This window comes from Varanus komodoensis, unplaced genomic scaffold, assembly GCF_004798865.1.
Source record: "Varanus komodoensis strain SLA01 unplaced genomic scaffold, ASM479886v1 scaffold22, whole genome shotgun sequence".
Taxonomy (NCBI): Eukaryota; Metazoa; Chordata; class Lepidosauria; order Squamata; family Varanidae; genus Varanus; species Varanus komodoensis.
The window spans coordinates 5,493,469-5,519,649 of record NW_025335606.1 but is presented as its reverse complement, the minus strand read 5'-3'; the positions used below and the strand labels follow the sequence as shown (position 1 = coordinate 5,519,649).

The 26,181-nt window shown below is 50.3% G+C and overlaps 1 protein-coding gene across 2 annotated transcripts in view; it reads right to left on the bottom strand.

Moving 5' to 3' along the window:
* Nucleotides 1-26,181, bottom strand: part of RNF165 (ring finger protein 165) — an 86,293-nt gene that overhangs the window by 4,597 nt on the left and 55,515 nt on the right. For both annotated transcript variants that reach the window (XM_044431606.1, XM_044431605.1), the window contains exons 2-6: nt 14,265-14,556; nt 11,295-11,420; nt 5,359-5,488; nt 2,947-3,051; nt 1,148-1,243 (exon numbers count right to left, since the gene is read on the bottom strand). In XM_044431606.1, coding sequence (XP_044287541.1) covers nt 1,148-1,243; nt 2,947-3,051; nt 5,359-5,488; nt 11,295-11,420; nt 14,265-14,556 — 749 coding nt within the window. The remainder of the gene's footprint in view (nt 1-1,147; nt 1,244-2,946; nt 3,052-5,358; nt 5,489-11,294; nt 11,421-14,264; nt 14,557-26,181) is intronic.

Genomic DNA, 26,181 nt, shown 5'->3' with positions numbered 1-26,181 from the left:
TGAGCCTGCAGCCTGTTCCATACCCGTTCGGCATAAGAGGCAACCCGGACGTCTGCGCATCTTGGCCCCTCCACGCAAGCCCGGCCGAGTGAACGCAGCGGAGCCTCCTTCCCAGCACACGCATGCTCCTCCACAGGGAAGGGGGCTTGCAGGAGCGGCCCTTAAATTACCACTGCTGGGGAAACGGGCAGTGGATTCATGTCGACATTTCCTGGCCTATATGCAAGATACCCACTCTGCTCCCAACTCCAGCCTTCCAAAAATACATTGAATGAACTCCGGACAGGAGGGAATTCAGGAAGTATGAAAGGCAGCCCTCTCTTCTTCATTGTTGTCTCTGTTCTACTTCCCTCCTTCTAGGAAAATGCTTGGGGTCCTTAAATTAGAACCCTACACAGGTACTCAACAGTATGACATGGTTTAATAGCTCTTACTCCCAGGTAAATGAGTGTAGGATTTCAGCCTCAACTTTTTATTTTTAATTAATAGAAATGAATAAAGCTTGATGCCCTCAAAGATCACATATAAAGAGCCCTAAAATGTAATTGTTTTATATCTCATGATTTCAAATACAAAAAAAAATGTTTATCTCATTCAGCTACAATGTTAGTCTTTAAATACAGCCCCATAGCTAGGATTCATCGCTTACTGGAGACCCATAAATTTATGGAACAGTGCTAACAATGAATTAGATAAATTTGCACTGATTAATCATCTGTCTTTTAAGTGATCCATAGTTTAATTAATTGATTAAATTTAAATTAACCTGAATTACCAAAATTTGAGCATTGCTTCACATTCTGACATGTCAAAGAAAGTATATGAAAACTTCAGTTGAGAAAATTAGACATAAAGATTTTTAATCTTCCATATTCCCCAGCTGAACCTGTTTCATGGTAAGGGAACTTTTTGTTTGTTTGGCTTCTCCATTCAGTTCAGTGGACAAAGCATCTTCACACAAGCATCCATCCTAAGGCAGCTCAGGATTGGCTTCTCCACTGAACTGAATGGGGAAGAATGTACAGGTAGGGGAGCGACACAGGAATTCAGTTCTGCCTGCTTGGATGGGCCATAATTCCATCCAGCCCAGCACCTGGTCCCTCCAAGCAGCTTCTCCAAGAGACAGGTGTCACTTCCCAACCCTTACCTTCTTGTACTTGTGTGGGAAGGTGAACCGTTCGATGGTGTTCTGCACAGCCCCTCTGTTCACACTGCCCAGCCTGTCTTCCAGTTGTAACAGCTCCTAAATTGGGGGGGGGGGGGATAAACAGCAAGTGATGAACAGAAAACCTTCACACACCTGACCAGTGCCTACAAGCTAAATGGTCCACCAGTGGTCACTGAAGCATTCTGGTTTAGTTTCAGATGACCCGACTGAGATTTTCTTCTAATCAAGGGAAATTTTATGAAAGAGAACACAGCATATACAATAGTTCTCTTAAAGAGGAACAGATCTGAAGAGCCCTTAAAATGGCTCTCCTAGGCCAGTATTGCCAGCAATACTATGCTCGGCCACTGGGGCCTTCCTGTGGGTGCCAACCCTCAAAGGACTCAGAAGGTGGCAACTGGGGAGGGGGGGCTTTTCAGGGGTGGCCCCCATCTTTGGAACAACCTCTCTGCTGCGGCCCTCCTGGTGCCAAATGTTCCATCTTTTCAGCGCCAAGTTAAGCCAGCCCTCTTTGCAAAGGCCTTTCAAGACCTCCCTGGTCATTCAGGGGCCTGACACAATGAGCCAGGTGCCTTTCTTTTATTCTTGGTTGGGTCTTTTTATTGTCTTTTAATGTTAATTCATGCCATTTTAAATTCATTTTTGATTCTGGTTAGTGCTTTTATCTATTGTTTATTGTTGTTTTTATACTTGGTTGTAAACTGCCAAGAGAGCTTCAGCTATGGGCAGTATAGAATTTAAATAAATTAATAGTAATAAAAACAGCTGGCAGGATTGGTTGCGCAGGGTTTCAGGAAGTGTCCCTTCCCAGCCCTGCCTAGAGATGCCAGGGATCAAATCCGGGACTTTCTGCGTGCAAAGCGGCTGTTCTGTCGCTGTGAGCTGCCACCCTTCCCTCCAAGATCAAGTCACGCACCCGGATGGAGGAATCCACACAACCATCCCCCAGAAAACTCATGAGCTGCCAGGGGTTGCATGCAGAAAATGAATGCTGCAGATACGGGACCGTGTCCTGGGGAAACTGCTTGCACGTGAGTGTGCGCAAGTGCTATTTGCTGATTTATTTTAATTATTATTTCATTTATAATCCATTTAATAAATGGTCCATCAGGACTCTCTAGTGTTATTTATTTTTCCATTTATATCCTGCCTTTTTCCTACAAAGGGCTCAAGGCAGCTTACATCATTCTCCTCCTCCATCTTCTCCCCACAACAACCACCCTGTGAGGTAGGTTGGGCTGAGAGTCTGCGACTGGCCCAAAGCCACCCAGTTGGCTCCATGGCTGAGCGGGGACTCGAACCCGGATCGCCTGAGTCCCAGTCCCGTGCTCTTAACCACTACGCCACACTGGTAAATTGGATGCAAGCAACCATCTTACATCTATAGTACACCCTCAAAATAGGCAAAGTTTGCTCACTCCCATTTGGAATTCACCTCGGAATAGACATTATTCTCCCACTTCTTTGGGCAAGGTGGGTCCGTTTGTGGTTGGGTAGCCATGTGCCCTACTTTACAACGACAGTCCTCAGTTTGAAGGGCTATTGAAGGACACGCTGCCATTCCTCTTATCTGAAGGGCTGTTGGGTCCAGGGCTCATTTAAACATAAATAACTTTAAGAAGGGGGCGAGAAGGCCTTGAATCAACCAACTACAGGTCATAATCATTCATTATTTTTGGAAAAAAATAATAAAAAGTTAATCACACACAGTGTTTCAGCGAATAAGCAGAGGGAAGGGTTACAGGGAAAAGGATGTGTGATCCACTGAGCAAACTTACTTCGTAACTTTCCCTCACAGCAGATGTGTGTCGGTTTGGGTTCAGTCCCTGAAGAGCAAGGAGCTGAAGCTGAGGATACGGGTAGTTCCTAATTTCATGAACAACCTGTGAGGCAGTGTGGAGAAACCATGTTAAAGGGTTAGTTTTCACACCCGCGGACTCAAACAGCTGCACCAAAGAATAGGATTGCCGTCCTCCTAAATTGTCTTGCAACTTAGTATCTGCAATGCTGCCAAAATGCACCCAAAAACTTTTCGACAGAGATATCGGGGTGCAGTCCTACAAGGACGTCTCTTCAGGTGTGTGTGGAGGAAGGCCGCTGAGGCTGCAGCCGCTGGTTTTTGCGAAAGCTGGCAGTTCCCCCATCCTGACAGAATGCTTCCCCCTGAGCCGGCTCCTGACTAGAAAGCAGGTGACCCAGGTGAGAGACACCTCTGTTTTGACTGCCTTCTCCCAGGCAGGCGACTCTACGCAAACAGCAGACTGTGTGGTAAAGCTATCCCTGGACTGTACCACTTCCAGGGTGCAATCATGCGATTCAACGCACTCCCATATTAAAACAAACAAGCAAAACTAAAAGACCTCAATGGGGAAGCCTAACATTTCAAGACAATGGCTCTAGTTTAGCCCTCCCCTAACAGGCTGGCTTTGCAAGTGTATCCTCACCAGGCGATTGTGGCAGTGGCCCTGGGAAAACTCTGTTTCCCAATGTCCCTGCTGCATAGCTCACCATAGTAGTCCCCCCCCCCATTCCCGCCCCCCAGGCCTCACAACCAGGGCAGCAAGGAAAAAGGCTGGATTGGGATGTGAGTCTGAGTGATGAGCTGGGCCCCCATCTCACATTTGAGCGGGTAAGAGCCCCTCCCAACGCTCGCTTTTCTAAACTGGAGAATATGAATTTCAGCAGTGTTACTCTTCCAAACCATCCACGCTCAGGTTTGAAATAGGAAAGTCCAGCAGATCTATTTATCTAGCAGGCAGTGCTGAAGGAGATAAGCAGGAGAAAGATTTAATTTCCTCCCTCTGCCCTCCTTATTCCTTTTCCTTGTGTGTCATTTTTTTAGATTGCCGGCGTGCTGGCAGGGGACTGTCTTCTCTTGCTGATTACTTCTAAGTCCTTCTGGGTGCCCTTTTGGCTGCGGAACCGGGGGAAATCTCGGAGGGTGAGATCCTGCCTCACCAGCACTCTAGGCTTGTAAGCCTCTGAGCTTGGAGGTGTCCATGCATCCAATGCCCCGAGGAAGGTGTGACAGCAGGCCATCTCCATCACTGCTGTACCGCCATGCCCTGATTTTTAGCTAGGCAGCTGTTTGTGACCATCAAGATAAGGATAGGAGGAGGCTGGGATGCCCGTGCCATTCAGCGTAAGTTCTCGGTCCTGGACATCACACACCCCCTTTCTCGCCCCCAAGGAATTTTGGGGAGGCAGCCAGCAATGTCCTTTCCATGCCAGCTGTTGTGGGGGGAGGAATGCACAAACTGGTCTTGGCCTTCAGAGTCCCAGCTCCAAGGGCACAGGATCTCAGAGCTAGGACTTCCACGATCCTATGCCCAGGACCCCAGAAAACAGCAGGAGGCCACTGAATTGCACCCTAAAAAAATAATAAATTATAGTGAACCAGACAACCAGCCCACATGGGTCATGGGCTTCTCCGACCTGCCTTCTCAGACAGGTACAGACTCTCTTGGCTCTGTGGCTGAAGCCCCTCCTCGTCCATTTAACTGGAGATGGAAGGGCTGCCAGCTGGGACTGGGGGTGTGTGAATCAGCAGAATTCAAGCCATTCTGACTCGGGTCCGTGCCAGCCTGCAAGCTTTGCTGCTTTCTTGCTGCACAAAAACCCATCCCTCTTTGTGTATTTTCCCAAACGGATGCATCAATCATGTACATTCTTGAAATGCAGTCATTCTTCTTCTATGATTAAAGCATATTCATGCATGTTTCTCAAAGGGGTGTTTTATGTGCATTTTTCATGATGTTGAACAAATGTTCAGGGGTCCGTGAATCACAGAGCAAGCTCAGAAATGGAAACAGAATTAGAATTAGAATAGCAGTAGAACCAGAAGGGGCCTAAAAGATTGTGGAGTCCAACCTCCTGCTCTACCTTCTTCTGTGGTCACCCATCCAGGCACAGCCTGTGGCTTTCCAGCTTAGCAAAGGGGACTCATTATGCTAGGTCAAGGTATAGGTATGCAGGTAGGTCAAATGTATGGACTTTGACTGGAGAGAGGATCCAAGTTCATGTTTGGCCCGGAAGGAGTCAATCCAGATCAACAGCCAGCTGAAACCCATTACTCAGACACCCCCACCTGGCCCCTTGACCCCCCCGCTGAGCTGTGGGCTTGTCACATGAGTTACCACCCATCCTAGAGCTGGCTTCATATGGTCCCCAGCAAGACCCCACTGGCTTACCATCTGCGTTGAGGACGTGTTCCGGGGGAAATGATGCATCCTTTGAGAAGCTAAGTAATGCTGATAATGCTGCGGAACTGGCCTGACCTGGAACTGGTTGTGAGTCAGTCCAGCATCGACACTGAGATCCCTGGAAGGATGAAACCAGAACTGATTACATCATACGAGTGAGCGCCACTTGCTTTCGCACAACCCGATACACATGGCTGCTTCTGCAGTGAGCAACTGGCACCCATGGCTCCTACTTCCCTGTGATTCCTGGCTCTCAAATGGCCACTTCTCCTTTGGACTGGACTCCCAGGGTTTTAGCTTTTATCTCTTCTGAACTGATCCCACGAGCAGGCAGGCCCTGCTGACTGGCCAGGTGTATGGCTGGGTTCATGATAACCCTCATTCAAGAGTTAGGTATGGGTTGAGTGTAGGCCATCCTTGAACCATGGGATATAGTACATTTGCATTTATACCCCACCTTTTTTGGTCTTGCAAGGAACCCAAGGCACCTTATCTAGTCTTCCTACCTCCCTTTTATCCTAACAATAACAACAGCCCTGTAAGGCGGGTTAGGCTGAGAATGAGTGGCCAGTTCAATGTCACCCAGTGAGGTTCATGGCCAAGTGGGGACTGTAATCTTGGGTTTCCAGCCCAACACTCTAACACCACCCACACCTGTTTCCAAAACATGGGTTATCGTGCTATCTTAACCTATCTATGCCAACAAACCATGGTTTGTTAGTCACAACCCCAAAACAGACTGTGGTTTTTCTTTCTGGGTTGTTCATGGCTGACAACCATGGTTTGTTAATATGGCTGGGTTCAGACAACATGACAACCCATATTTTGGCAGCGATCCACATTCAACTTAAGCACAACCGTGGAGTGTGGGTTATGGTATTCTCTGGTCCCTGCCTGAATATGTGGGGGGAGGGGGTCCTGCTGGGTATGGCACCCGTGCTTAAATTATGCTCCGTGTACCTTTGCCCTCTGCTGCAGACTGTCACTGTCAGTGGCCATTTCTGTGCATGACAACCTCCACACAGGTGGATATGGACAGGATGGCCCTGGAAGGTCTCAGACCCGAGTTTACAGAGGCAAGTTCAAGAAGTTAGAACAGCCTCCCGGATGGGCAAAGCATCTGGTTTCCCCCAATAAGGACGGACAGGCAGAAACTAAGGCCGCCCGACTGGCTGAGATGGGCCACCCGTGTTTCTTTGCTCCACGTATGAATGACGGGCTGGTTTTCTCCGCAAGAGCTCTGAGGCTGCGGGGAGAGGACAGGGCTCCTCAGCAAGCACACGTGTTTCCTCCACGGACAGGGCAGGTGCGTGAATGGAACGGGCTTGGCCTAGGCTCCCCTGGGGGAATAGCCTGCTCCTGCCTACGGCTTTGCAGAGCACGCGTGGGCCGCGGAGGGGAAGAGGCCAGCTCAGCCTGCCGTCCTAGCACCGAGCACGCAGCCGTCCCTGCTGACGGAGGCAGGGTTGCTTTTCCCATTGAGCCTACAACAAAAATCACTCCGTTAGAAATGCACTTGCTTCCGGTGGGCGCCAGTCCTTGCGCCCGATGTGCCAAGATGTGCAGCTTCACGTAAGGTTGACCAAGCCTACTTTCGAGGTGCCGAGGCAGTGTCTGCAGACGGCTCCCTCGAACGGCATCCGTGCATTTGCTTTTATAGAGGTCAGTCCTCTCCTGGAAGGGCTGATGGGGACTCTGGTTTGAAGGTGCCCTTCACTGGAAGGGATGCCCAGTCCAAGTCCAGCAAAAAGATCCAGCTCCACCCATGTATATCCTGTTTTTGGCCATTCAAGACGATCCATGCCAGCAGGACACTAGGCACTGTCCAGTGCCTGTCCCCCAGCATGCCATGTGTCTTGGAGCTGCCATGTGAATTTCCCACAATGCCTCACTGCTCTCCCAGGGTATTGTGGGAAATGAAATGGTGGCAGCCTCCTACACGGTGCTGATCACAGAGGTGCAGCCACCCATCAGACCCTGGTGGAGGAGTGTTGTGGAAGGCCTTGCAAAGCTGGAACTGCCCCTGCAAGGTCGTTCTCTATCAGTGAACTAGGCTGGATTCTGTTTCTAATCCACCCCAATTTTCTGGGCCTCTTTTATGCATTTTGATTTGCAACAACAACCCTGTGAGGTAGACTCGGTTGAGTGTCCATGATTGGCCCAAAGTCACCCAGTGAGCTCCATGGCTAAGTGCCCCTGTCCCAGTCTAGGACTCGGACCATTGCCCCACACTGCCTCTCAAGGTGTCCTTAAAAGTACAGTCAGACATGTCAGTCCAGACTTTTATCCTGACTTTACCCTATCCACTTCTTTGCCTCCCACAGCATCAAGCTGTTCGACATTTAGAACTTCTTCACAAACAAGAAAATAAAAGCTTCACACTCAGTTGCAGGTGGAGAATGTTTTGTCCTGAACACTCCCTGAACTGTTGAAACAGCGTAGAGGTGTGCATTTATTTTTAATCTTCTACCATTTGTAAAATCAAAGGACAGTCTATGTGGCACCGGTTCTGCATCTGGGGTAAGTCAGTGTCATGAGAAAGGAACAGGGCAGGGTCATTGCCTGCTGGCAAAACCTAACAGGAGATCAGACTTGGAAAATGAGGCAGCGGAGAAAAACAAACTGGAAATGCCTTCCGACTCTTCTGCAGGGAAGAAATGTACAGTGTTTCTTATCCTTCAGATACAGGTCCTTCTATGGGCCACACTTTTTAAAGTTCAGCCTGTTCTTCCTTCAAACAAGCTCAGTTTCGGCCAGACAATTCATCCGGACCATCTGCTCCTTTCATTATATTTAGGCAGAAGCCATGATTGCGCATGACTTGCAAGGAGGCGAACGTGGTAAATGAAGTCCCCCCGACGCAGGGACCGTCCACACTTTCCAACTCTCTTTCCCTGCCTTTGTTTCTGCTGCTTCTGCCCCACTGTTTTCCAGGGGATCTTCTTGCAGGGGATCCCTATGCAAGTGACTTGGGATCATGTCGTGAAAAAGCCGCACTGCTCTGTAGCAGGCCAGATTTGGCTTTGGGCTTTCAGGGAAGCCAGCAATGCTGGGAGCATCCCTGGAACTTTACCAAAGTGTAAGGCAGAGGTGAGAGTGCACCCCCTTGCACACCCACACACACACCGAGGATGCAAACAGAGAGGGATTGCGCCTGGCGCTCCTGCTCGGAAAGCTTTGCACACCGTTCCCCCTTTCCTTTCTTGACGGATTTCCTGCCATAAGAGGAAATGCCAGCCGATCGGTGGGAAAAGCTGGAGGCTTATAAATGGATGCTGATCATGGGGGGGGGGGGCATAAAATCCCATGAATGAGGCAGGGCAATTGCTCATTAAAACCCTCATCTGGAAGCCCCCATGGAGGGAGGGAGGGAGGGAGCACACAAGCAGAGGGAAAACACACAAGGAGAACACAGCCAGAGTGACAACACGTCAAAACAGAGAGAGGGGAAGTAGCAGAGCTGAGTGACAAAGAGGGGAGGAGGAGGGGAGGAGGAATGAGGGCAAAGTAACCATGAAGGAGGAATCTGACGGTGCCAGGGAAAGGGGGGGAAAGGGTGGGAGCAGCAGCGGCCCCAAAGAAGTCGCGCTCTGGGCGCTGCCCTGCCCTCCTGCATGCTTCCCCACCCGGGCTGCCTGTTCCGTCCAAAATACAATCCTTCTCCGGTTGGGGGGCAGCCCGTCACCCCAGAACTAGGACCTTCTGGTCCACGGTGAACAAAGTCAGGCTTGCTCGTAAGTCAGGCATTCCTTTGCCTACGGGAAAGGGGGTTTCTTTTAAAGGGAAAGGCTTGGCAGCGGCCTTTCTTCACTCCGCCTCTTTGCCAGCTAATAAATTTTCATTGATTCATCCATTCTATTTATATCCTGCCTTTTTCCTCTTGCAAGGAACTCGAGGCAGCTGACATGAGCCACCTCCTCTCCGTTGTTATCTCATGACAACCCTGTGAGGTAGGTTAGGCTGAGAGGCGGTCACTGGCCAGGTGACCCAGTGAGCTCCATGGCCCAGAGGGAAGCAGAACCCGGACTTCCCAGGCCCCACTCCAGCACACTAACCACCACCCCACCAGAGCCCCAGAGCTGCTGGTCTTGGAGACGCCTTCCCCAGCCCTTCTGCAGATAAGACCTGCTTTGCTGGGAAGACACAACTGCTTGCCTTCCTGAAACAGCTTCATTCCCAGGATGTGAATGCTCGTGGGAGAGGAGAACTGTAGAACACCCGTGGCAAGAGGAACTGCCTTTCTTCTGGGCCTGCGGAGAGGAGCCAGCCCCTTGCTTGGCCAGCCACCTATGGAAGCCTACGCTGCATCCGCCGACCCTTTCAGGGAGCCCGCCTGCTGCAGAGAAGGGGACTGCAAGCATTCCTTGGCGTATTTATATTTTGCATCCGTATTTCCCCCTGCATTCGATACACTGTGTGTCCTCTTTGACGCAGGTGGTTTTGGTTCTTCCTGAGTGCCCTCAAATCGAGAGCGAGGTGCCTTGCCTGATCAGGACCCCACGGCTCAAACGCAGGCGCCGAACAGCAGCCGGGGCAAGGAGCTACGATGGACGTCGAAACCGATCTCTCTCCGCTGGTGCCACTGCACCCACAAGTGGCACTCTGGAGGTGTGATGGGGTCATCACAGTGGGACATCAGAAGCACAGCAAAGTCCACAAAGTTGTGAGCAAAGTTCCGTGAATCAGCAGAGCCTCCGGGCTGAATGGGCCGGCACTTTGGCTCCGTTTTACAGCCATCTTCAAAAAATGACTGAGAAAGGGGATTGCTTTCCATGCTGCTTAGGACTGCACAAAAGCTGAACCCTCTGATAATGCAGGGATGGCTGTCTTTGCTGCTGGGAAGGAACAAGAGCCCTGGGGTGAAGTGAGTCAGCCACGTAGTTACCTTGTCATCTGCATTAACCACATGGGCAACAGAGAGGAAAGAGAAGCAGCTGGGCCCGCTCCAGGTTTCTTCTCCACCATCCTTGCAAAAACAGGGCAAGGCTTGCATTCCAGCACGGCGGGGAGTTCTGCAGTTTGTTCCTTAATTCTGCATTGTCGGGCTGAGTACAGAATGCCCCCGGATATCCCATTGATGCAAAAGGGCTCTGGATTCTGCACCAAACACTCAGATCCTGTGCTGAGAAGACAAACTAATACATCTGCGATGGCCCTAACCTTTCCATCTCACTTGCTTGGTGTTTCCTCCATCACCAACGTGCCGCTTGTGCTCTCCTCAGAACAGAAACTTGACAATCAGGTCACGATAAGGATGATGGTACTACTTCATTACAGCTTTCCCTGATCTGGTGTAAAGGGATCCACGTGTTGATGCTACTAAGGACGCGGTCCCATGTCCTCCCCAACCTTGTCTGGGGAGCCCTAGAATTCTTTAGAGCACCAACAGCAGGGAGACAATTAAGCCTCGCATTCCATTCTCTATTTATTCCTTTTCGATTAAAAATGAATAAACCAATGAATGAGTGAACGACAGACAGGAGGGAAGGAAGGAGGGTTGGTTGGCTGGTTAATAGCGAAGTTATTAAGGGAGGGATGGGTGGACTGCCCCTAGGTTTCCAACAGACAATGGCCACATGATCCTGACTTTTCCCTGCACAGCCATAAGGGCTAGAAACTTGATTTTCAGATCTCAGAAGTTCTCAGAGATTTTACATTCCATTGCACTAGACGAGTTAGTGCAACAATGGAGTGAGGGGGGGTTGAGACATAAGTTGGGGGGAAACTGATGATTGAGGAAGACCGAGCAAAGTGCAATTAAGTAGGTTCAAGTGCTCCTTGAGAGAGATTTGGAGAGAGGATATGGATCAACAGACGGCTCTTCCACGCTCAGAGAAAGTGCGGTGCTGGAAACTGGATGGAGGCAGCTCAGGGCAGAGGTTAGATTTGCAGGTCACAGCAATGCTCGCAAATGAGTAGCTTACCAGTCGGTTCCCTCAGCTAAGTATCTGGGAGGGGGGCCCATGGCTTGAGGAGTCTGCAGTTGATGGCCAAATTCAAAGCTGGGATGTAACCGATGAGGTTGGACAGACACGCGCTCCTGCGTCCGCCTGCACGAGGTGAAGAGAGAGAAAGACAGGTGAGGTCTCACAGTGTGCAAACAAGCCGCCAAGCTCTGGATGTGCATCAAGGCAGCACTGATAGCCCTTCCAGACAATGGATCCAGGGCAAACAGACCCATGGGGAGGTGAGAAGAAGAATCACGGGGACAAAGGACGCTTTCCTCTACCAGGTTTGCCTGTCCTCCGATTGTCCAGCGTGCGGGCAGGGCTGGACCCTGGAGCGAACCTGGATTCCTGCAGCCCTGCTCCTGCCAGAACCACCCAGCTCTCGGGCTGTGCGGGTCACCCTTCCGTCCTTTAAAAAATGGTAGTCAGTGGGAGGCCAACCAGGCAAGCCTAGACCAGGTCACCAGTGCTCATTTTACGTTTCATTATTTTAAAACTAGATCAGCTGTTTCTACTATGAAGTGGTTGTTATCCCCAAGTAAATGTGCCAGTGGGAGCAAATCCCCGGTGGATTCCAGCTTTACTTGTTCGTAGCACAGGCCCAATGAAATCCATGGGACCCAAGTTCCATGGATTTCAATGGGTCTGTTCTAAGTGAGACTAAATTTGGAGCCCCATTTTAATTCAGGTAGTCATAATGGTGGCATGACTTAAATGAGTTAAAAGCTTGAAACTCTGCACATGCTCAGAGTGTTCATCAGGGTTGGCAAAAGAGAGTTTTTGTTGTTGCACTTCCTTTTGCTGTAGCATATCAGGAAAGCAGAAGAAGCAATAAAGCATAAAATGATGAACTGGGGCGCAGGGAGATGATAACTATTAACTGTGTGCTTCACAATTGAAGTGATATTTGGGCTCCCATTAAGGCCAGGGTCTAAAATTTCCTAGATGCTCAATAGTTATTCTCTACCCTAAACAGCTCCAGCTTGCCAGAGTCTCGGGCAAGGGTCTTTTCCTCAATCCTTTTAGCTGGAGAAGTCAGGAATTCAACCTGGAGCTTGTGGTGTGGTACATTTGTTATCCCTTGATACTTGTTTGGAAAGCTGGTGAAAGGAAAGATCAAGATAAGAAGAAATTGGGATCTAGGGTAGTTTCAGCTGGGTCCCACTGGCTGCAACTCTTTCCTATGCGGACAACAGGAGGATGTTGTCTCAGCAGGTCACTAAGGCCAACTAAAGCTTCATGTAGCAGACAAGTCCTTAGAGTGGTACTCTCTGCCCCTCTGGGGAGCTGATTGGACTATTTAAAGTGCCTTCACCTAATTGTGTAGCTTGAAACTTCAGCAAGGCAGGGGAGATGGAGGTTCTCTAAAGACCCATCACCTGAGCCTTTAGAAGATGAGGACAGGGCTGTCTCCTTCAGCCAGGAGGGCTATAAGTAAGGCACTGCAGGTCCTACCCATTAGGAAGTAGACTGGGGGGGTTGGCCCATCAAACTCCTGTGCTGGGTACTGGCCGGCCTGGGGATGAGGTCACGACCCCTGTGCTTTTCACTGACCTCGGGCATCAGGACCAAGATATGAGCAGGAGGGCATAGAAACTGAGCTTCTGCACATGTGAACTGTGCGATCAATGACTCCATCTGCCGATGCGGAATACTGAAAAAATGCAAAGCTCGAACAAATGGGCAAGCCTATGCACAGTGCACAGTTTGTGGAAGCACAGGCTGTCCCGACTGAAAACACTCAGGTGCGGCCCACTGCCCCAGGTGCTTCTGTGCCATGAGCTCTCAATCCGTTGTCTGCATAGAGCTTTGTGGGGACCTGCAGGCAACACTCTCCCAACAAGAGAATGTGCAGAATAGATAAGAACCAACTTGGTGGGTAAAACCAAACAGGCTGCGACTCTAGGATTCTACATCCCTCTGGGGACCTGCCCACATGTCTCCTTGATGCTCAAGGGCAGCGTACCCGAGCGCAAGGCATGCTAATCCCCGGTATGTGTACACAGTGGTACGGTTAGGGACAGATTGTGGTACGCAAGTTTATTCCTTCATCGTCAGGCTAAAACCTTTTTATTTTCCCATTATTTTAAGGTTTGAGCCTGATTTTAATGTGGGGTTTTATTGTATGGAAGAGCAATTTGGATGCTGTGCTCCGTTCTCTATCGTAAGACCATCCCGAGACCTCAGTAGTGGCTGGCACATTAAAGTTTTAAATAAACAAATAAAGGGCTGCACAGCTGCTTGCTTGCTTGCTTTAAAACAATGCAAGAGGTCTGACACATTGTGGAGCGAAGCTGCACCCTGGGGAACAGCAGAATAGGGGGAGAGGGCCATGGTGCACCTGGGCTCGGCTCGAAAATCTTTTCTAAAAACAGAAATTAAACTTCCCCATTGTTGCTGCCACCTTAGCAGTAGGAACGAGAGAGCAGGGGAAGCAGGAAGGGGGCTGGGTGCAGGGGCTGAGCTGCAGGACGGCAGTCTTGCCCAGGGTACCTGGGCTCCTGGGGCCACCATGGTGCAGGCCTTCCCACTTGAGGGACCAGCTTGGTTTTTTTGCCTGTTGCCCACCCTCGCCAAAGCAAGTCCTGCTGGTCGCCTCTCCTGGATGGGGCTGCTTTATCCAGCAGGCATGCAGGAAAGAGAGCCTTGCGCAGGCATAAATGACCTTCCTTGAAAAAGATTACACACGGAAGAATGGGGTGTGGCCCAGAGGCTCACAACTGGCCTGGACGTCTTACAGCGACAGCCACTCGGATTAATGCTTTGGAAGGCACCCTCCTTGACTGCATTCGCTCTGGGGCTGGGGCAATGCGAATGGCCACCCAGCATGTCAGGAGGCCGCCCCAATATTTTACGAGGCCTGAAGGAGGCCCGCCCTGCTGGCAGGCGGAGGGCCACCGGGTCGGGGCACGGATGCCTGGTCGCCTGGGGCGGGCGGGAGCTCACCTGGGGTGAGGCATGAGTCGGCGGTGCTGGGCTTCGAGGAGCTGCTGCTGGAGGAGGTATTGCTGGTGGAGGGCCTGAGGTAGGAAGGAGGGTCCCGTCACGTCCTGGAACGGCAGGGCGGGCAGAGGCGGCAGGGGCGGGTGCAGCGGGCCGCTGTGCTGGTGAGGAGGCGCCATGTGAGGCTGGACGGCGTGAGGCAGGGGGAAGTCCGCGGAGAGCTGAGGCTGGGGGCCCAGGTGGAAGTGCCGGCAGGAGGTAGCATGAGGATGCTGAGACCGCTGAAAAGGCGTGCCTGAAGGCAAGGCAGAGCGCTGGTCAGAGGGCCGCCGGGGACGCGGACGCCCTGCGGGGCTCTCTCAGCCGCCGACCTCCGCAGAGGCGGGTCAGAGGGCACAGAACGCTCCGGCCACGCCGTGCGCCTGCTGGCTGGGAGCGGCGCTCGTCATTCGACCCCCCCCCCACTCCTTCGGCATGCCCATTTCCCAGAGGCAGCAGCTGAGGCCGCCCCGAGAGGGACACTCTCAGGATTGTCCTTTCACCGGGAAGCACATCCAACACATTGTTTTCTTCAGATTGATATCCTGCCCTTTTTCCTGCAAAGGGCTCAAGGCAGCTTACATCTCTCTCCTCCTCCATCTCATCCCCACAACAACAACCCTGTGAGGTAGGCTGGGCTGAGAGTCTGTGGCTGGCCCAAAGTCACCCAGCTGGCTCCATGGCCGAGCGGGGACTCGAACCCGGACCGCCTGAGTCCCAGTCCTACACTCTTAACCACCACCCCACACTGGCTCTCACATTTCACAAATAGTGCGCACTGCTCTGTTCCACACTGCGAGCGGCACAGTGTGTACTTGGGCCCCAGACACCAGGTGGGGCGGCAACTGCGCATGTCCTGCTACATAACCACCCAGCACATGTGATGGCGTCGTCCCACAGCCTGGCACACTGCGTGTCCTGCCTGTGCGCAATCCATCCAAGCTTCTTCATGGTAGGCATCTCATGAGCAGAGCCGGCTGGAGCCGGGGGTCAGACTAGATGGCCCAGGAGACCCCTTCTGACTGATTCTATGTTCACCTAGGATGGTGGCCCTAATCAATTGCCCTGTTGAGATGAATCTGCAAAACGTTCTCGTGGATTACGAGACCTTGTCTGGCTTGCAGCCAAATGCACAAACATCATCTAATGAACAATGCAAAGAGAACAGGCAGGAGTGTTCAACCTGTAGGGTTTTGAATGGCAGGGACTCGTTCACGCCTGTTAGTTACCACTAGCAGCCTGAAAATGGCAAGTGATCAATGAGCACATGCAAACCAGCCTTTATGCAAAAGAAAGACCTATTCCATTGCTTGCATCGGAAGCCAGTCGGAACTATTCAATGGATTCTGCCTAACGACTGTAGTCATTATATATGGAAGAACATCAAACGGCAATGACCATGCAAATTAGCTCTGTTTCTGATGTGTGTGTGTGTTCATTAAAAAGACAACAAACAAATGAATATGGTACGACCCACCAGTTTATCTCAATGTCTTCCAACTTAAAAAGATGCAGATGTCTATAATCCTTAATAGGCTCATACATAAATCCTCATTCCCCATTTCACCAGCTTAGTTTTAGGGAATCCTTACTCAGCACGTCTCCCGGGCTCGATTAAGACCATCCTGGGTGGTCTTAATCTCATTCAGCCCTTAGGTAACCTTTACGCAACCTCCATTAAGCCTAAATTAAACCAAGCAGGACTTGCAGCCGAAAGATGCCCTTCCCACCACCCGCCCGGTTCTCTGACCGATCGCAGGAAAAACAGGCGCCGACGTGTTCTTCGCGCAAGCTCCAGCTCCCCCTCCCGATGCCCGTTTCCCGTGCAATTCACACCGGTGTTGCGAGGTTTAAACCGCAGCCCGAGTGGCGTGGATGATTTGCTGAGCCGGGCTAATGCTGGGTAAGTATGCATCCTCTCGCCGCCCTAGTCAATGTCATTGTTAGCATTAATCAATGAAAACCTTTCCTGGATTAGAACTCAGCGAAGCCTGCGAGCAGAGCTTACTCATTTGGAGACTGTCTTCTTTTTATGTCAGATTCTGTTCTGGGTGTCTAACAGAAATTGGATCTGTGGACAGAAGCACCTTCTGAGATACAGGATAGGCAGACACACACACACACACACACACACACACACACACACACACACAGTCCCACTTAGTACATTTCTTCCCTCGTGGAAATCAAGGGATGCAGAGCAGGTTCCCCGCCAGTCTCCTGTTTAGGCACGGACCACAGCTAACCCTGTTCAACTTTACCAAAGTGGTGGCATCATGAATGTGGGCAGTGAAGGCCACCTTTAAAAGGAGATTGCTATTATTATTATTTATTACATTGCATGTATAGCCTGCATCTTTTCCTCTCGTGAGGAAGTCAGAGTGGCTTACATAGACACGCTTTATCCTCCCAACAACAGCCCTGTGAGGTAGGTTAGGCTGAGAGTCTGTGATTGGCCCAGAGTCACCTAGCAAGCTTCCTGGCGGAGTAGGGACCTGAACCCGGATCTCCTAGGTCCTCAGTCCTTCACCACCACACCATACTAGCTCTCGTGAATCAGACACATTCCTGGAGGATAAAACCATCCAAGGCTACTGATGATTGCTCTATATGTCTGTTAGAAACATCTTCCCACAGTGCTTTACAAAATAAACGTGTTCTTCTCACCGTAGATTTATAGTTTCATATTGTTTTACTTTCATGCTATCATTTCTCTCAGCTGCTGCAGCATTGTTTGCAGACTCTTTGGTGTGTTTTATTTATCTGACAAACAGATATAAATTTATATAAATGCAAACAAACATCACAAGCCCATGGATACAAGGTAGGAAATATGTTTGTTCGGAGTGCATTTTTTATTAGGATGGTAGGAAGAAACATTGCCCAGGAATATTAAGAAGTTGGATAATTCCAAGATGCCTTCCCACCTCTGGTAGCATCCTGGTCATATGGAGAAAGGGGTAACATCCTGCAATCAGGGCTGCCCTGTACCTCTTCTGTAAGGTCCTGCGGCCTCAAGTGGCTGTACACCATTCCCGGGGGGAGAAATTCGCCCTGTTAGATTTCCTCCAACAATTTTCTCTTGTTCTTTCACAGCCATGCAGGCAGTTAAGGCTGCAATCCCTCACGTACTGTCTGTTCATCCTTATCTATTGGATCCACACTCCCCGAAATGATATTGATTGGGCTTCAGAGGACTCCCCGAATACCGGCTTGCAGTGGGGGTTTCACCGATCTCAGGAAGGACAAGGAAGAGCTCGGTTGCTATCCAAGCAGAAAGTGCAGTTATCTCACAGTCTGGAAACAAGGCACTGCATGGGTTTTGCAGCAGTATTTGTGCCAAATTGCCTTCATGATTATTGTTTTATTATCCTTTGTTTTATTTCTATACTGCTGAATAGCCAAAGCTCTCTGGACAGTTCACAGAGCATATAAAATACAACCAGATGAGGTGAACATATGGATAACTTTTCTATACTATTCTTTTTAAATGGTTTTATTTCATTGTGAACCTTCTGATGTACACTGTGCAGAGATGACAGTTGCTGGCGATGACTTGATGGCACATAACAACATCGACAACACATGGCGCCCTCCAAGTGAAGGCCTCACAAGTCCCTGTCCTTGACCGCCAGCTCAGCTCTTATGAAATGAGAAGATCAGGGGTATAAATACATACAATTGTAAATACAATTAAAAGAATAACCCCACCTATAACAGGAAGTGTAATCCAATGAAATGTTCTCCATCATGGTTACATTTGGCATCCTAAATTCATTATGGAGGGAACAAGTCCTACTGAACATAGTAACTGGGTTTGCAGATCGTGACAAGCAAAGATAATTTAGAAACCCTGTTGCTTGTTGTATCGTCTGAACCCAATCATGGTTGAAACTACGATAAGAGACAGCCATCTACCTGTTCTAGGGTTTCTTCCTACCATGATGGCTTGTTGTGTCACCCAGACTTGGACAATGCAACAGATCGTGGGGCAAGCCCCAGAACTAGCAATCAGGCCCAGAGAGGGGCTGGCAGATGCCCAATCTGTCAGCGCTAGCAGAGGCATCCCAGCTCTTCCTGCACCAGCTCTCAGAGGTGGGCATCAAAGAGAGGATGCTCCTTCCACGCTGCAGGAGAAATGCAAGGGAAGGAGGCAGGGGAAGGAAGCAACACCGCCACAGTGTGAGGACACAATGAGAGGAGAACTTTGAAAGCTGCCTTGGGTCCGTTAGAAGAAGAGGAAAGGTGGTAATATAACAACAGCAACTTCATAAGTGCAGAGCTGTTGGGTTCGTCTAGGTCAGAAGAGTGAGGCGGGGTGGTTAGGTCTTTTCCTAAATTAAATCCTCCACCCAGCCTTTTGCCCACAGCTTTCTGCCATGGAAGGAGACCATACGGCATAGTTTTGGCCTTGGGGAGTAGAACTAAGGCAGCCATCAGAACGGGAAGTGGGGCAAATTTCCCCACACAACACAGCCCTGGCCAAAATCCCCCTCCCCGCACAGCTGGATTTTGAAGGACACAATATGGGACATTCCAGTCCTGAAACGACCCTGCTTGCTTCAGATCCTTGACAGAGTCGTGATGGTTGTGCAAATTGCTGAAAAATTCTCAACTGGGCATCAGAAAATAAGTCATTCATCAAGTCATTAATTTGTAATTCAAATTCATTAATTTGTAATTTTACTCAGTATGTTGTCTCTTGGGCTTTCAGCCCTAAACAATACATCACTGAAATTAACACTGTCTTACAAAAAGACAGCTACTATTTGATGGAATAATAATAATAATAATAATAATAATAATAATAATAACAACAACAACAACAACAACAATGATCATGATGATCATGAAAAAGAGCAAATGGCAGTTGGAAAGGAACCTGTCTGGAGTCCCAAAGCAGAAACTTGAAAAATATATCCTAGTGAGATGCTCACTCTGTGGGTGGCCATGGAGCCGGCCCTACCAGTACGCATTGCGGTGTCCACCTGACCCAAGAGCTACCAGGCAGTGGGAAGCAGAGGGGAGACGCTAGCAAAGGAAAACTTCAATTAAACCCAGCTGCTTCCTGCCCGTTTCCTCTGGCAGCAACTGTCTTGGGTTGGCTTTGTTAAATGTCTGGGTTCAGACAGCAGACAATCTGGACTCACACATCACCGCAAGCAACCTGCACAGTTTCCGCAGCACGCAGAGTTTTGCGCAGGCTGGTTCTGCCTCCCTGGGCCATGTGGTTTCCCACACTCCCTGCTCCACCCTTCTGCTCTCGCCGCACACCCAAGCAGCAGCAGCAAAACCTCCCTTACGCTGTCGTGGCCTATGAACCTCCGCAGCCTCATCCTGACTGGTCCACTGAGGTCCTGAGCCAGGGTTGCTCTCTCCCCACTCACGAGTCTGCCTGCATCCCTGTAATGCTTCCTAGCCACTCCGGTCCCCAAGGGGTTTTTTATGAACTCGTAATAAACACTTTTGCGCCCTTTTCCCTCCATGCTGTTTCTGAGAGTATAGAGAGAGATGGGCACGTGCCTTGGCCAACAGGAATAAACCCGGTGATTACACTTACCTTGTTAGGGAGGGGTGGGCAGTAGAGAACAGACGGCTGAGTGGCCACTCTTTCCATGCTACTCTATGATTTTTTCTCCACCACAAACCAAAAAAATGAACAAACCATCATAAGAAATGGAAACTATATAACAGATCATTGTTTCTCCCTGGATTTCCAGGTCCAAAACAAACTGTGATGATATACCATAACTAGTCCAGACAACACAACAAGCCCATGATAGTGAAAAACCACAATTGCTTGTCATGACATGTGAACCCAGTGAATATGAGAACCCATGTTTCAACATGAAAGGCTCCTGGTCTTTTCCCAGCTGACTCTGCTCCCGCCTCCTTCCCTTTAGTCCTTCCTTTTTCCCTTTTATAGCCCTTCAGATCCAGAGCTGGGCTAATATTTTTGGCGGGGCGGAAGCACACATGAAAGCTGGGCAGTGAGAGGAGGGGGACTTCCAAAAAGATCTGGGCCTCTGGAGAGTTGATTTGCCTTAGATAAGATAGCCAAAGATTTTGACATACTTTTAATTTAAAAAATAATAATAATCCACTGGCCATGAAGCCTGCAAAGAGGTCTGTGGCCTATCACTGCCTTTCCTGGGAAGCTGCTTGAACATTTTTAAAAAAATGAAAAATAGATGGATTTCTTAAAACCCACTTGTTCCATGCATTCGGTTCAGCTGCATCTCATCCCTCTGGCCATGTGAACATAAAAACATCAGACCAAAGGTGCACCTGGTGAGGTTTCTTTTCCTCCAGGAGTCAACCGGATGCCCGGATGCAAGTCCATGAGCAGGGCAGGTCTGTGAGATGTCCTGCACATCGGCCAAACCCCGTTTCCTCAAATTCTGTCCCGTCGCTCAGCCAGATCTCCAGGCAGCAGAAGTGCCTGCTGCTTGCTCACCTCTGTCTCCCCACCTGTATCCCTGTCCCAGGCCTTCAGGGGGTTTATTGGTGCTTATTTGCCCTGTTCCTTGGTGGACGGTGTGGCGGTTGCTAGGCAAGCAAATAGGCCTTAGGGGCAGCTGGGGATTGGTAGAATAGTGGCTGCCAGGTCCCCCTGCCTGAAGGCTCCTTTGAATATGGCAAAGCAAGGCACAGTTGTGCAAGGATCGTCTCTTGGATGCCTACTTCCACAAACACACTATTGCACACTGCCGGCCTCTTGCCCTTCAGATGCCGTTCCCACTCCAGCAATAAGCCTGCTTCTGGACTACACTGCTTCAGTCTGCAGGCAGGGTTCACAGAACTGCAGAGGCTTCCATACCAGAAATGTCTCTACACACAGGGAACCCATGTCCAGAAGAAAGCTAGGTTAGACCCTCCTCTTTGACCTGCCAGTTCTTAATATGCCGCAATAGGAGTGAACGGGAGTTGGGTTTTTATCCGATCGGGGAGCATTAAATGTGGAGTGAGTGGGCCATTAGCACTGTTGGCAGGTGCCCCGAGGTAGCAGGGCTTGGATTCTGAGGAAAGAGAGGACCCTGAAAGAGGAAAATGGAGCTCTGAGAGACGAGGCCCGGGCCTTTGGAGCGCCTCTGAGGTCGCTGTTCCCAGGGACCAAGGCCATCCCAGAAAGTGGGGATGTTTTGGAAGGGGTGGCAGTGGGAGGAAGAGCCATTGCTGCATCCCTGGCCCTGTGATGAGGTGTCAGGAGAGAGGAGCTTCCTGGTGAGAGAACTGGGGCCTCGTTTCTGCTGCCTGGCCCTGCAAACAGCGGGTGCAGCCCTGAGTCTGGCGCTCCAGAGTCACTGGAGGAAAGGGCTCTGCAGAGGAGTCCCTAGCGTGGATTCGGCAACCATTCCTGGAATGCACTCAGGCTTATCTTCCAGCTTGATGGGGAGCTTGGAACATTACCTTGCCTTGAAGCTGTGAAGTGCCAGCAAACCATCTTTTTTGCAAAGAGTCCGTCTTGTGTTTGGAGCTCTGGGGCCAGAAAGGGAGGACTGCACTCATGCCAGAATCGGCTCCCCACCCAGCAAAAAGCTCAGGGCCGGGGCCTGCTTTCCTTGACTGAGCCTCGCCAGACGCCCCAGCTTCCCACCGATTGTCCTGGTTGGGGGTCTTGGGAGTTGCAGTTCAACACTTAACACAGTTCAATAGAGACACATCCTGTGCATTTGGCCAGACGGTGCTGGGACTTTGCAGGTCAACACATCCGGAAGGAACCAGATTGAGGCAGGTTGATCCAGGGTGTCCACGGACTTTAGAGAGAGAGGAGTGCCTGCTCTTTGAACAGCTCTCCGAGGTGTGTCCTCTCTTACAAAGCATTGCTTTAATTTCTGCCACCTTGAATATTCCTTGCACAGAAAGAAGGGAAGGAGCGCTTATCTAAAGGAGTGCTTGCGTCCATATATGCCCTCCCGCCCCTTGAGATCGGGCGGCAGAGGCCCTTCTCTGGGAGCCCTCCATGAAAGATATTAGGAAGGTGAATACCCGGAGGAGGGCCTTCTCTGCAGTGGCACCCCACCTATGGAATGCGCTCCCCAGAGAGGTCTGCCTGGCACCATCGTTATTTGTTTTTTGGCGCCAGGCCAAGACCTTTTTATTTAAACACTATTTTAATTGTTAATTTATTGATTGTATTTATTGGGTTTTTATGTACATGCTGAGATGTTTCCGGATTTTTAAGGCTAATTATATAATTGTTTATTTATGTTGTAAGCCGCCCCGAGGTTTTTTGCGAATGGGGCAGCGTAGAAATTGTTAAAATAAAATAAAATGAAATGAAAAAGGAAACCATGAAACTAAATTGCAGAGAAGCGTGTTGTCCTTCCCTGCATTTTTGAAAAGTAAAACCTAGGAACCTTCCGTACCGTATTAGCCACCCAGCCAGCTTCGCTGCAAGTTTTTCCAGGCCACCTGGAGGGGGCAGGGGTTGAACTCTGGATTTTCCACAGGCAAAGCAGGGGTGCCACCACACCCCCACAGCCCTTCCTGTTGAGACGGTCCAGTCCGTGCCTGGCCTGAAGATAAGGAGCAATCAGAAAGGAGAGCAGCGCACAACGACGGTTTGCACTTCCATGATGTGGGCCACTCTCCCGAGATTAAGGCGTGGGAGCCCACAGGGAGAAGGACTCTGCTTTATTAATTCAGGCTGATGCCGATGTCGACTAGCGAGCGGACTGTCACCTCTCTGCCTTGGCTCTCCCTCCTCCTAAGGGACTGGAGAATTTGCATCCAAATTACGGTGCTGTGCTGAGAGCTGTTCGCATCCAGCACAGCCCAGAGCGACCATCCCTCCCAGCATGAAAATGCATTTGCCTGGAGGCAGCTCACCCGCCTCCCAGGGAAGGGTGAGGCTGGAAATGGAAACACGCCAGGAAGGCGGAAGAAGCAAGCCCTGACTGAGGGCCAGATGCCACATGCTCTTTTGCTCTTGGCCCCCTGGTCTGAAGAGATGCAGCATTGCTCCGGCGTTGGAAGGATGTCTTCCCTACAGGAGAGCGAGAGAGCCGAATGCAGGAACAAGAGCTCAGCTAGTTGTCCCGGGGCCTCCCTTTTTGAGATCCTGGTGAAATGGCGGCCTCATGCGTATGAAGCATTGCTACCTTCCAAGCCATCATGCAGGAAATCATACCGAGATGGACTGCTCTTCCCATTCAGCTCTCCTGTCTCCTTTAACAGTCCAGGGTTCAGGCAAAGAGAGGTTTTTCCCAGTCCTGCCGCATGAAGTTAGAGCTGAGCCAAAAAAGGAGAGGGTGCATTTCACTCAAACATTTGCACCCTGCAAAGATCGTCCCTCGTTTTCAGTGATGGGGAGGCCTGATGCGTGAAGCTGCTTGCCCATTCAGAGTGAGAGCCAGCCAGAATGCCCTCACTCTCAGCTGGATTCATAAAATTGCTACACCATCAAATCTAATTGGCTACAGAGTGTTGTGATGTCATTGTTGCATGTATCTGATCCTTAATGGGATGGGATCTTATTTATTTAGGGGACTTCTATGCCGCCCCATTCGCCGAAGCCTTGGGGCGGCTCACAAACCAGAAAAAAAATACAATAAAACTATATAAATTAAGAATATAAATTAAGAATAAATTAAGTCACCCTGGCCAAAGAATACAATGAATAAATAATATTAACAATTAAAATAACATTTGAATAAAAAGGTCTTTGCCTGGCGCCGAAAAACAAATAACGACGGCGCCAGGTGGACCTCTTTGGGGAGTGAATTCCATAGGTTGGGTGCCACCGCAGAGAAAGCCCTCCTCCGAGTACTTACCCTCCTAATTTCCTTCATGGAGGGTTCCCGGAGAAGGGCCTCCCCACTGATCTCAAGGGCATATATGGACATAAGCGCTCCTTCAGGTAACTCTTGTAGGCAGTAAGGAAGAGGGGCATACAGGGGAAGAGGGGTAAGAATAGTATGTAATATATAGAGCCCTGTCCATTCGGGGAGGGCAAGTGAGGAGGAGAAGCAAGGCTGGGTCTGGCCAAGATTTTCCAAGCCTTTGTCTGGAAGACTGGAAATGTTGCATATGCATGAAGCCTCTGCTCACCTGGAGCTCAGTCTGCAGCCCTGGTGCTGCTTGCCAATGGCCAACATGCATTTCTTCAGCTGCTTCGTGTTCTTTCTGAGAAAAAGGGTGGTGTGTGACTTTTTTTTAAATTACACACAAAAATCCAGCAAAAGAAAGTCAGTCTCCCTCTGTCCAATGGGACCTACTTCCAAAACATGTGCATAAGCTTGGCACCCTGTGCATTTGGGTAGTAGATCTCATGGTGGCTTAGCGGGGAAGACGCTGAGCTTGCTGATCGGAAGATCGGCAGTTCGAACCCCTAGTGCCACTAACGGGGCGAGCGCCCGCTGCTCTGTCCCAGCTCCTGCCTGCCTAGCAATTTGGACGCATGCAAATGCAAGTAGATAAATAGGTACCACTTTGGTGGGAAAAGTAACAGCCTTCCGTGCACCTTGCTGTCATGCCCACGGAAGCGTCTTCGGACAACGCTGGCTCTTCGGCTTAGAAACAGAGATGAGCACGGCCCTAGTCGGTCACGCTGAGCATGTGTGTGTGCAGGGGGACCTTTTCTTTGACTTCTCACCCTTTGTTTTTTAGAATACCCTTTTATGCAGCCCAGCCCAGCCTTGCCTGCACACAGAGACAGCGAAATCTGTCCCTTGGGCCGAACCTAAGCTGGCGTTCTGGGAGGGGAGGGGGCTATTCGGAGTCCCTGCTCTGAGATCCGGCCATCTTGTAGCTGGGACACCAGGGCCAAATCCTCGCCCGGCCCACCTTGCAGCCAGCGTGCAAAGAAGCACCCCGAGTGCCCTCCCCGCTGAGGCACACCAGGGCCTCTGATGAGCAAGGGGGCAGGGACGGGAAGAGGGTGGGGCCAGGGGCTCCTGCCAGTTCCTACAGGCGCCAGGGCCTCCTCCTTTCCCCCTCCCCAGTGCTTTATCTGGACGGTCGAAAATAGCTGCCCAGATAAAATACCCAGCACAGGGCTCCGTGGAGATTGCTGCTGCCTCATCCCAGGCATGCAGCATGCACATGCTCAGAGGCCCACATGCACTGAGGCCATGGGTAGGGTGCAGGTTGCATCCTTCGGCTCTGTTAGCATCACTGTTGTTGCCATATCTGAATGTGCGCAACAGTGCACACAATATTAACCACGCAAACCATCCTAATCACGTGAGGCGACTGAATAAAATTTGGCTCGTGCTTCGAGGCAGCAGAAGCCCCCTGCATTCACACCCTTTAATAGGTACAGCAGCTACTGAAAGGGGGGCTTTAAGGTAAAGTGAGTGGGCTTTTCTTTCCCGGGATGTCAATCAATCTATCCTGAATTAACCCAAGACCTTCTGCATCAGTAACATGAGCTCCTCCACCAAGCTTTGAATCCCCTCTTTCAAAAAAACAGTTTCAAAGAAAAAGGCACCCCTCCCCTTGTATCCCCTGGTCCGAAATTTGAACCCAGAATCTTCGTCACACAAAGAACAGCAATCCTGTTTTAGATTCAGGGATGTTGCTGTAGTAACCTAAAGGCAATTACCACAACTAAATCACGCTGCACCAAAGCAGCTCATCTTTAATACTAGCTGGCAAGTTCTTTTCAAAAAATCATCTCCTGAAAACACACACAGACAGAGATGCTGCCTTATACTCTTCTTTGGAAATCTGTGAATCAGGCATGTGCCTCCAAACAGAAAACAGCCAGACTGGTTTGGGCTCAGGCTTTCTCTGAGGTCCCGGTTCTGATGATTCACAGCGGAGGGGTCGTGCAGACAGTCCTCCTCGGCAGCCTCGCGCAGCTGCCTCTATAAATGTGCCCCAAGCCTTACACCCCAGTGTTTTGGCCTACGGATGCCCCCCTGGCCTTTTCAGG